The following is an 11,232-nucleotide window of genomic DNA, read 5'->3' as shown; positions in this document are numbered from 1 at the left end:
CAAACAATTGGCAGTGAAAATGACTGTCAGAACTTCGAATCAGTGACCTACTTGCACTTCTATTTTGTTGTGCTCCCTTCAGTACCATGTGCTTATCAAAGAAATCTGATAGTGCAAAGTCATTTAAACCTGGTCACCTCAGAGCATAAATGAGGGAACTAGCAGATGAGGAATCAGGTGCTGTATATACCTACATTTCACAAGATCATAGCCACACTTTTTCTGAAAAGAAGCAACTTCTGTATTTTTAAGTAATGGTGTTTGAAGATTTCATTCGTCCTTTATCATTCAGAAAGGATCCTTGCCTATAGCTATGCGGAGATTTCTTTTAAACTTCATCAATTGTTTCAAAGAGTTGTTTTAGAAATGTCCTTGGTTTAAGTCTGTAAAATACCAACTGCTGCTGAGTATTATGGAAGAACTTTTTGAATTAAGCTTGAAGTGTCAGAATTAGGTCAGCTCAGTGTATATTTCAGTTGCCGGCTTTTAATATCACTAATGACATTGTGGTTAAAGTATGAGAAATGCTTTCTTCTGGTAGGATCTAAAATAGCTGTGTTGCTGTGACTCTTCATATTCTTCCATTTTTATTCTGCCTTCTTAAAGATCACTAATTAGTTCTATATTTGTTTGAAGTTCTTCATTGTGTAACTTGCTCTGAATGAACAGGTTTGGGTTTTTTTTGTAAACCTGTCCTTATGCATTTGTTTTCCTGCCTTTATCTTTTTTCTTCCCAGCTTTAAGTAGGAAGGGAACACTGAGAGAACAAAAGCCTTTTGAATTTTACAAAATTGAACGTGAACACATACACATTTAGCTTTCTTTGTGTATGGAGATACATTCATTGTTTGCAGCCAAAAGTATCTCCTGTGTATTTCCTGGCTATGCTTGAGTATTGACAAGAGTTCTTTATTCATCCACGCAGGTCTCTTTTGCCTGGTTTCTTGCTCCTCAGGATGCATCATTTTTGAGTCTGGAGGAAGTTATTCTTGAATATCAAGTTTCCCCCTTCCTATTAAAGTACACTAGAGTGATCCTGGAGATTGAGAAACTTCTTCATTTTTACATAGATTAGGATTTGTGCTGTATTGCTTCTGTCTTGGTAGGGCTTAGAGACCCAAGTATTTGACTTCTAAACCCTTCTACCTTTTTTTTCCACTAAACCCTTCTACCTTTTTTTTCCACTGGCTGTAGGAGGTTAGTGATGTTTTATTCCCACTTTTTCTTTGAAGTCTCTGGCAAACAAGAAAGTGACTTGAATATCTAGGAAATTCTTTGAAACTGGGATATTGGGCATTCTTCCAGAATGTTTCATAAATTTGATGTACCTTAGCAGAAGTTTTATTTTGAGTACAGACACAGGAAGTGGCGGCCTTGTTAAGAAAATTAACCAGTTGAACAATGAATGCTGCAATTGAAGAGGACAGGAAGTGGCGGCCTTGTTAAGAAAATGAACCAGTTGAGCAATGAATGCTGCAATTGAAGAGGTTGTTTCCTATGTACAATTTACACTTGACAGAATTGTACATCTGAATATGTAATGCTTTCAGTGTTTACTCCATCACATCTCAAAACAATATTTAAGTGATTAAAATAAGAAAGAAATTAAGCTTCATCCTGGTTATCATAAATGGAGCTGCTCCAATGAAAGTGCACTGTGATGAGGCTCACTTCAACATAAATTGTAGCAAACTAAACCCATGGAAAGCACCAATGGGACAAATTTAAGCTCTGTAACATAAAAACAATTAAGGTGATTACCTCATGATGAACCTTAAGCTATGACTTCTTTCCCATAATTAATTATCAGATTCCTACCTGAAATAATCTTGCACACATAAAGCCATTCTTGAAGAGTGTGGAGTTGGCTCGCTGGCTCATACACCAACTTTTTCTGGAGTCAGGAATGAGTTTGCAATGAACAAAAGTATCCGAACACCTCAGACTCCTCACTGCTGATATTGTCTCCTGCACTGTGCTTCCTGCAAAGAGCTGAAGCCTGTCTGCTGAGGCATGAATATTTCTTTGCTCTAGCTAAGATTGTGGCCTAGAAACTGGGAAAAGTGTGTATCTGTGGTGAGGCAAGCAGGGTAAAGGGAGTAAAGACAATATTTTATATTGTGGATGAAGGCAGAGAAACAGTTAAGGAAGACAACTTTTTTTGAAGGCTGTATCCAATTTCAGCATTACTTGGAGTATGGGTTTTCATATGTCAGGAGGATTAACGATGAATTTAAGTTTTTCGTCAAAAAGCTATTCTTGCAGAGTTCTGGATGGCTCTGTCATGCATAGCTATCATCGCTCTTTAAAAGAAAATCTTGTTAAACATTGCACAAGTTTGTAGAATCGATTCAAGGAGCTACTATTGATTGCCTAGCTATGATCTTCAAAAAAATATCATCATTTCAGTTATAATAGCTGTATAAAATGGAACTTCTAAAAGTGAGCAGGTGCCCAAATTTTGGTGTGTCATAAGTCTAATTTACTCTAAATTTGTATTTCATAATCCAGTTGGTTAAACCATTCCTAATAGAAATTATTTGGGAAACATGTTGACTTTATGGCTCATTCGTACTTGGAGCTAAATCTGCATATTATAAGATTTTGAGCTGACTTAATGTCATACAATATATGCAACAAAACCAAACAGTAGTGGTTTTATTTTAAAATGTTACAGTCTCATGATTATGTGGTAGAATGATGGAGCAATTGTTCTACAGTCTTTAAGAACAAAATATATATGTGGAAGAACTGTGTTAATCTTCATGTTTTTATACAATGGGTACAATAGGGAGAAGAACTATTTATGATGGTGTGACAACAAAAGGGAAGAGGAAAAGATTTATAGAAACTGTCATATAAAACTTTGTGATTTAAGATTAGAATATTTTCTTATGGAGATTAAAGAATGCTGTGGTTTATGACATAGAAATGCTGTCCCTGGAGGGAGAATAGAAAATTCTCACTGCTTTCTAAAGTCAGTAGGTTTTGTATCCATGGGTGGGTTGAAAGATTTATTGTGTCATTATTACACTGTTTGAGTAATTCTGTCAAAATAAATGCTGTGTTTTGGGAGTCAAAATGCACCCTGTAAATTTCTTACTTGCTGATGATATTAATAATAACAGACAAAATGGAATTCAATACATTAGAGACTTGTGAAGAAGAGAAGCAAGAACAGATATTCTAGGATTAAACTGAGTGATATTACAGTCTTTGCATAATCATGGGCTTGCATAACCAAGGACATATTTGTTTTTAATGAGTAATCTGATTAATAAGGTGAAAACTGCATGTCAAAATCAATAGAAAAATAAATTCTAGCGCGTGGAATTTGTCTGTTATATTTGTGTATTCTTTGATGTGTTAAGACGTTTTCTACCTTTCATCTGTGCCAAAAATTTGTAGACATGATCTCCAGTGTCTGCATGGGAATTTGGATCTGGAAATACTGAATTACTGTTATTTAGATAGCACAGTCTCACTCCATGAAACTTAGTCTGAACTTATGATGAAATGTTTGAGGTACTATCAAGACATGTTTCCTTCCCGGAAATACTATAGTTTCCTAACTTGAGTGTTGGTATCGGAGAGTCAGGTATCTGGAAACTATTTCTGCAGCTATTGGGAGATTCAGAAGGTCAGGCAGCAGTGTGGATACTTTGCACAAGAGGGATGGACCACTTTGAGGAAACCCCAGCTTAGTGCAGTAAAAACTATGCATACACGGTATGTTATGATTTCTTTCAAGAAGCGTAGGTTTTAGTGTGCTTTTGAAAGAAACTTGCATTTGCTTTTCAGCTACAAACCTATTCTTCCATGTCCCTTAAAGAATAAAAAATAAGGGTAAACAATAGTCATAAACAATAATTTTCTTTGACTTGTCTTAAACATGCCTTACTGTCATGGATGTATCCTTTTTTTTTTTTTTTCCAGCATAGCCATAAAAGGAGTGAATGACAACTTTACTCTAGTTTTTGTAATTTGTGTTTGAATTGTGTATTATTTCAGCAAAAGCTGATTATAGTAAAGGAAGAGAAAATTGCATTCATTTCACATAAACTATTGGTTTAGAGAAAATAAAGTCTTGTTTGAAAGTATGTTGGATAATACCCTTTTGGCTAAGAAAAGTGCCCATTACTAAAAAGAAATCTCACAAGACAGAAAAATGCACTTGATTTAGCTTGGAAAGTTGAACTAAGCCTTTCAGTTTCATATTTGTGCTTTATTCACTGCAGCATGGCTGCACATGGTTTCTAAAGGGAAGGGGATTAAAACTTTTTTTTTCTGTTGGTGAAAACATTTTTCTTACGTAACACAAATGAAGCATACAATTTTCAAAGTCTTGGTTTTTTCTTCAGTCTTCTGCTCTGGTAAAAGAAACTTCAAAAATGGACAGTCCTCTTTATTTTTTAGAGAATGAGATAAACACCAAATATTTCTTAGAAGATGTCCCTTTCTTTTCTTTCAAATTGCAGATGTGGGACACAGAATTGGAGAGATCTGCAGAGTCATGGGCTGAAACCTGTCTATGGGAACATGGACCAGCAAGCCTTCTTCCATCAATTGGACAGAACTTGGGGGCACATTGGGGAAGGTAATTTAAGATAATGTTGTATACAATATATGAGGTTTTTTTAAAATCTAGCAAAATGTGCTTGTTGCTTAAAGGAAAAAATGATAGAAGCTACAATTTTTGTATGATCTAATACACTGCTACTGGCTTTCATAGGTACAGACCTCCAACATTTCATGTTCAAGCATGGTATGATGAAGTGAGAGATTTCACATATCCCCATCCTCATGAATGCAATCCATATTGTCCATACAAATGCTCTGGTCCTGTTTGCACACATTACACACAGGTATGTAGGTGGGTTTGGTTTTTATCAGCTATGGAAAAGAGTGGTCAAGACCTCCAGTTAGGTTACCATATGACGCTTAGAACATACTAAACTTGCAGTATATGCCATAGCACAAGAGCCCAAAAAGGGCTTGTTTAGATTCCATAGTTACCATTGGGTGTCGGTTGCAGGGTAGCGTTGTCATAGAAATCATCAGATCTTATCCTCATAGATATCATTTCCTTAGCAGGATTAAGGAAAAAGTCCACAAACCCCAGTGTTAAACTGAGTATTACTGCTCAGCGCACTTTACATAATCTGGTCTCTCTGCTGGTATGCTGCTAGTCCTTTCCACAATATGCTGAAGAAACAGCTCATTAAAAAAAAAGGTTTTCTTAGGTGAATTCCTCAGATCAAACAACAGCTTTTAAGTTCTTTCTTTAATTTCAGCAAGATTTTTGAAATTGTATAAACTAACTTACGTCATAATTCTGAAATCTGTGTATGTAGCTTGAATTTTTGCAAAGGGGAACCAGTCATATTTTCAGTGAATGGGAAATACATGATCTTCAGATTATACTACAGTCCACATATAATTTTCAATATAACATTAGAAAACTTAAAAAATATTAATTTTTAAACATTTATTTTCTAATTGCACATATCTATCACATGCAAGATCAATACATACATACAGTTTTTTGTGGTGCTATTTCTTCACAGTACCTGTCTCTTTCAACTCCTAAATCCTGCTGGTAGTATGCAGTTGGCTTATCTTGAATTAATACAAGTTCAATACTTGTCATATTTGTCTAGTTTGAACATTCCAGCCTTTGTAACTCTGATTATTTTGAGATCTGCAATGAAAGGTGGATGAAGGAGCACAGCTGCCTTAGATTGCAATGTCACGAAAACATTTTAATTTAAATTCCATGACTTGGATCTATTTGGTGTATGAATTTTTTGTGAAGTTTTATCTTCTGGGTAACCTGCTTTTACTGCTGAAATACACTTAATCTATCAGTCCAACCAATTCAAACCCCTTGTCTTTTGTATCAAGGTAAAGCTTTTCTTTCCAATGAGGATATAACTGAATGGCCTTTTGACAGCTGTAATTAGGTCACTTCATCCCAATAGAGGGGAATACATCATTTCTGTGATTTGAGTTTTATGTGTTGAAGTTTGGAGACAGATTTTATTTTAAAGTTAATCAGCTTTGGTTTTCACATGTTTTTTTTTTCCTTTTCCATAGGTTGTTTGGGCTACAAGTAGCAGAATCGGTTGTGCAATTAATTTGTGTCATAACATGAACATCTGGGGGCAGATTTGGCCAAAAGCAGTCTATCTTGTATGCAATTATTCTCCTAAGTAAGTAGGGCACCCAAAAATATCTTGAGGGGGCAAGATACTTTATAATAATCCAGGAAATAATCTGAAAGGAAATAAGTCTGGATTTTCTATTTTGTGTACTGTTACAAAATAGAGCATTGTTCCTAATGTAGCCTTTGGCTGCTTAAATACTTGTGTGATTTTTCTAGTGCTTCAGTATATAGCATCAAAGATCTTTGTTGTAGTGTGATATTTGTCTGAAAAATAAATGTATCTCCCCATTGTGACTTATAAGGAACGTGTAACAGAAAGTCCATGGTTAGGTTAAGATCAAATTTTACAGGATATTGCATCCAGGAGAGCAGAGCCCATTCTCACATAATGGAGGAATTTAGTCTTGTGTTGCTATGCCAGTCTGAAAAGATTTTACGGCAGTTTACGGCAGTAAACTTCATTTTTTCCTTAATGGACTTTTCAGCTATTTTCTGTGTAATTAGGATAGAATCCTTTGGCTTGGAAAACACCATTTGAGATCATTGACTCCATCTGTGAACCTAAAACTGCCAAGGTCAGCATGAAATCCCTGAGTGGAGTGCCACATCTACATATCTTTTAAATACCTCCAGGAATGGTGACTCTGCCACTTCCCTGGCAGCCTGTTTCAGTGCTTGACAACCTTTTCCTAATCTCCAATCTAAACCTCTCCTAGTGCAACTTGAGCCCATTTCCTCTCATCACTTGTTACTTAGGAATATCAAAACAATGTTATGGTCTACGTGTCTGCTGGTTCTCATCATTTATTTGTTGACATTTGATATGATGTTTAATGTTAATATGTTCATTTATTAAGGCAATTTTTGCTAACTATTTATTTTCTTTTTGTGTAAAGGGGTAACTGGTGGGGTCATGCTCCTTATAAACATGGCCGCCCTTGTTCTGCATGTCCCCCTAGTTTTGGAGGAGGTTGTAGAGAAAATCTTTGTTACAGAGGTATGTTCTATTTTAATATTACAGCTATAAATTGGAGGAGAAATGTAACCTTTCTTTTGATTTCATCCCTCATTATGCTTTAGCAGAGTGGAATAGAATATATGGTGCATGTGCCCAAAGACCTGGTAGGGCCCTACTTTACTATGATGAATGTGATCATGTACTTATGATACATGAGGCTGAACCTCACCAGGGGTTTTAGTGCACAAAGATGGAGACTGTCTCTGTGTGCTATTTATATGCCTTTCTGTAATTACAGTGTAAGTCTATGCATTCATTTGTTTATAGGGAAACATTATCTCAGTGACATAGCCATGTGCTATGTGAAAAATCAAGAACAAGACTAGAAGACATTAGTAATTAAACAAACTGTTGGCTAGGATGATTATTAACTTCTTACCATTTTTGGAATTCTGTTGATATTTTGTAGCATTGAAATGCAGCATATTGTGAAGCTGCTACTTTCTTCTTGGTTTGCTCTGCGTACAACTAATGTAGCAATTTTTGTTAATAACTTTTGTCATTGCATACGGACCATAAAAGCTGTGTGAGTGTGCCCAAATACACACTTGTTTCTTGTCTAAGTAAGAAATGTAGATTCAGTGATGAGTATTTCAAAATTATTTTCATTATGTATGAATAGAAGGGAATCCTTTTCAGTTGTGTGTTATTATGAAATAAGCTTCTTGAATTGTGTGTTATCTATGAACTTGGTAAAACTCTGCCAGAGATCATCTTTGCTCTATTGGTTTTCTGATGGCATAAAGATACTAAACCAGGAGTGTTAAGAGCATTTTCATACTTCATTATGCTTCATGTGCTAGGAAAAAATAATCTTTGCTCAGTATCACAAACATACTTGAGATGTTTTTGTTAATCTTCAGCTCTCCGTCTTATGAAGCAGTGGAAAGTTTTCCTTGCTTTCTTGCTTTCATTTGTCCACCATTTCATGAGAACAGTCATTTTAGCAAAACACAGCAAGGGATTTGCATTCCACAGTGATTTTTTTTCTATGAGATTATTTTTTCCCCCATTTTCTGAAACAGAGGATTCAGAAAGACCTTATTCTCCCCACGAACCAGAAGAGGAAACCAATGAGATTGAACGTCAGCGATCCAAAGCCCAGGATGCAGCGGCTCAAAGCCGACCAAGAACACATTCACCTTCAGCCTCCACAGGCACTGATGACAGTGAGAAAAATGAAGTAATAAGTACACAGCAAATGTGTAAGGAATTTACCTGATCTGCATGTGATCAACAAAATTGAAATATATTGTATCAAATGCATTGCAGTGAATTCGCTTTTTGCTTGTTTTAGCTCAGATTGTTTCATGTGAAGTAAGGCTAAGAGATCAGTGCAAAGGAACAACTTGCAATAGGTATGGTAAATTTTACAGTTGTCATTCTGAGATTATTCTAAAAAAAGGCTATATTTGTATGTGAGATGGAATATTTTCCCTTTTTGTAATCCCATGATTTAAGACCAAGTTGTATTTTCTTATTTTAGGTATGAATGTCCTGCTGGCTGTTTGGATAGCAAAGCCAAAGTTATTGGAAGTGTGCATTATGAAATGGTAAATATTTTTAAATTAGATTTTGTACCAGTAGGCTGTTTAATAGAATGTCTTTTCTGTTGGAACACTAGTTAAAATAATATTAAGAATGGATTTTGAGGATAACAGCATTCACCAAAAATAAAAAGCTTGCCACAAATGTTTAAGATAGCATCAGATGATCTAAATTTGCATCCACTGTTCTGCATGTACTGTCTGAATGTTCTTCGTACTTATACAAAGAAGTAGAATTTTTGTGTCTACATATTTGCATGTGAATATGTGCAGGTGTGACTAAAGGAGAGATACAGCACTTTGTGGGTACATTCATATAAATTCCTTCAGTAAGATAGGCCTAGTTGTACAGTCTTAACGCTAGCTGAAAGTACATCATTTACTCTGTAGAACTGGAAACCAGTATAGCAAATAACAGCTATTCTGAACAAGTATACTGTAAATGAGAATAATTTATCTCTGTAAGGCAAAATGGTGTTTTATTGGTTTGAAAAATACTGGCATAGATCATGCCAGATATAATAGACTATCTACCAAGTTTTTAATGACACATTGTAATTAAAACCTGCTTTTTGTCTGACGTGGAACTACTCTTCCTGCTCTGTTTTTCAGCAATCCAGTATTTGTAAAGCTGCCATACATTATGGCATCCTAGACAATGAAGGTGGTTGGGTTGATGTCACTAGGCAAGGAAGGAAAAATTACTTTATCAAGTCTTACAGAAATGGCATTCAGTCAATTGGGTAAGTTTTTTTAAAATATATGGAAAAGTTTTCACTTGTTTATTTGTGTTTCATACAGAATATATCACAGTAATAACATTTTGCTCATAAAGAATATGAAAATACTATAAAAAGGCGTGTGGGTATACAGGTATTGTATCCATTCTGAAATTGTAGCCAGTGTTTAGTGGTGGACAGAAAAGTGACACAATAATGATGTGAAAGAAGGTGAAATAATTTAAAGAATCACTTGGCTACTAAGTTAGTATTTGTAGTTAAATAATCTCAGTATTTGGAGCATTCAATTAATTCATTGGTAAGTGTATAGATTTATGGTAGGAAACTAGTATTACTGGCAGATTGTTTTAGGTGTTTTGGACAAAGGTAGCAATATTTCCAGGGTTGAACCATGGACAGAGATATCCATGACAGTTAACAAAGCAATAATCTTACAAGCTTGTGTTTTTTAAGTGACCGTCTTGTGGCAGGCATTATGAACAATATGAACCAAGTAGAAAATGCAACTCTACCTGTATATCTGATAGTTTCATCACAGTTTCACAATTTATATATGATGTTTTGCACAAATATTTAGCACAATTTCTGCAAAATTCACTGACCAGTGATGGAATAATATTGCGTACTGTGAAAGCTTCATTCACAGGTGTACTGCACTGTTGAGGTGCTTGTTCTAAGATTGCTATGTGAAAACAGCTCCAAATACTCATAGGCATGCTAAAAGAAAACCCAGACAAGCAGTGCATAAAAGTGGAGAATACTTGGCTGTTTCATATGTAATTATCCAATGATAGGAAAACACCAATATTAGTGTGCTTGAATCTAAGATATTCTTAGTATTTGTAAATTGCACTTTATCGTATAGTAATGTATTCTTCAGAGCTGTACACTGCTGTCCTATTTCTGTCTACAGTTGGTATATGTGAATAGTAGTATGTGTATAACAGTTAACATAGGAGTAGTATTGAACTGAAGGAAAACAGAATTTTGCTGTGATACATTTGGCTCAGGTGTAAACTCAATGGTAAGGAGCTAGGTAATCATCAGAGGGATACATTTGGCTCAGGTGTAAACTCAAGGAGCTAGGTAATCATCAGAGACTGTGCTCTTGCTCTATGCTGTGTGAATGAATGAGACATGCTATGTCACCTGTCATAATTTCTCATTTCAGCAGTTATGTCTAAGCCTGCATATAGAAAAACATGGATCAGGTAGACTAAATTCAGTGGCCTATAACTTGGTCTACCTGGGTAGCACTTAAGGCATTGATATCAATCTCTTTCTTTGGATAATCAAATGATCTGATGGTGGTTTTAGTTACCCACCTGAAAATGAAAATGCAGACAAATATTTCTTTTTTTACTTGGTTCGAGACAAAGAAAAATGTAAATCTTGATTGTATCAATACTAACACATTAGGAGACAGCTTTCTTATAAGCGTGGGAGCACATAAACTGTAAAATATCTCTAAACTAGAAAAAATTGGTTTCCCATCAATTGAAATCTCTCTGTTTCTGTGTCATATGAGACAAAACTGTGTGAGTGTCCAGCCTACTGCGTGTGTTTAGCACCTGTCCTTTGAGAATCATAACTCAGAGCAAGGTATTTACACTTGGTTTTGTTGGCTATGGGCGTGGATAATCAAATCATTGCTAAACAGTTTTGGCCATTTTGGTTTTGGGTTTTTTTTTTTTGATTCAAATGTTGTAAAAAGACATTTAGATGCCTTATAGATAAAAGACTGTTAAAGGACCTTCCTAT

The 11,232-nt window shown here is 35.3% G+C and overlaps 1 protein-coding gene across 1 annotated transcript in view; it reads left to right on the top strand.

The window, feature by feature from the left end:
- The first annotated feature begins 4,478 nt into the window (after window positions 1–4,478).
- CRISPLD1 (cysteine-rich secretory protein LCCL domain containing 1) overlaps window positions 4,479–11,232 on the top strand; it is a 20,852-nt gene continuing 14,098 nt past the window's right edge. Inside the window, exons 1-8 of the mRNA XM_009072689.1 lie at window positions 4,479–4,597; window positions 4,733–4,865; window positions 6,097–6,212; window positions 7,063–7,163; window positions 8,210–8,389; window positions 8,482–8,542; window positions 8,671–8,737; window positions 9,344–9,474. Of these exons, the coding sequence (XP_009070937.1) occupies window positions 4,479–4,597; window positions 4,733–4,865; window positions 6,097–6,212; window positions 7,063–7,163; window positions 8,210–8,389; window positions 8,482–8,542; window positions 8,671–8,737; window positions 9,344–9,474 (908 nt within the window). The remainder of the gene's footprint in view (window positions 4,598–4,732; window positions 4,866–6,096; window positions 6,213–7,062; window positions 7,164–8,209; window positions 8,390–8,481; window positions 8,543–8,670; window positions 8,738–9,343; window positions 9,475–11,232) is intronic.

The sequence above is a fragment of the Acanthisitta chloris genome, unplaced genomic scaffold (genome assembly GCF_000695815.1).
Source record: "Acanthisitta chloris isolate BGI_N310 unplaced genomic scaffold, ASM69581v1 scaffold18344, whole genome shotgun sequence".
Lineage (NCBI taxonomy): Eukaryota > Metazoa > Chordata > Aves > Passeriformes > Acanthisittidae > Acanthisitta > Acanthisitta chloris.
The sequence above is the reverse complement of the archived record's forward strand: the minus strand, read 5'-3'. Positions and strand labels throughout refer to the sequence as shown.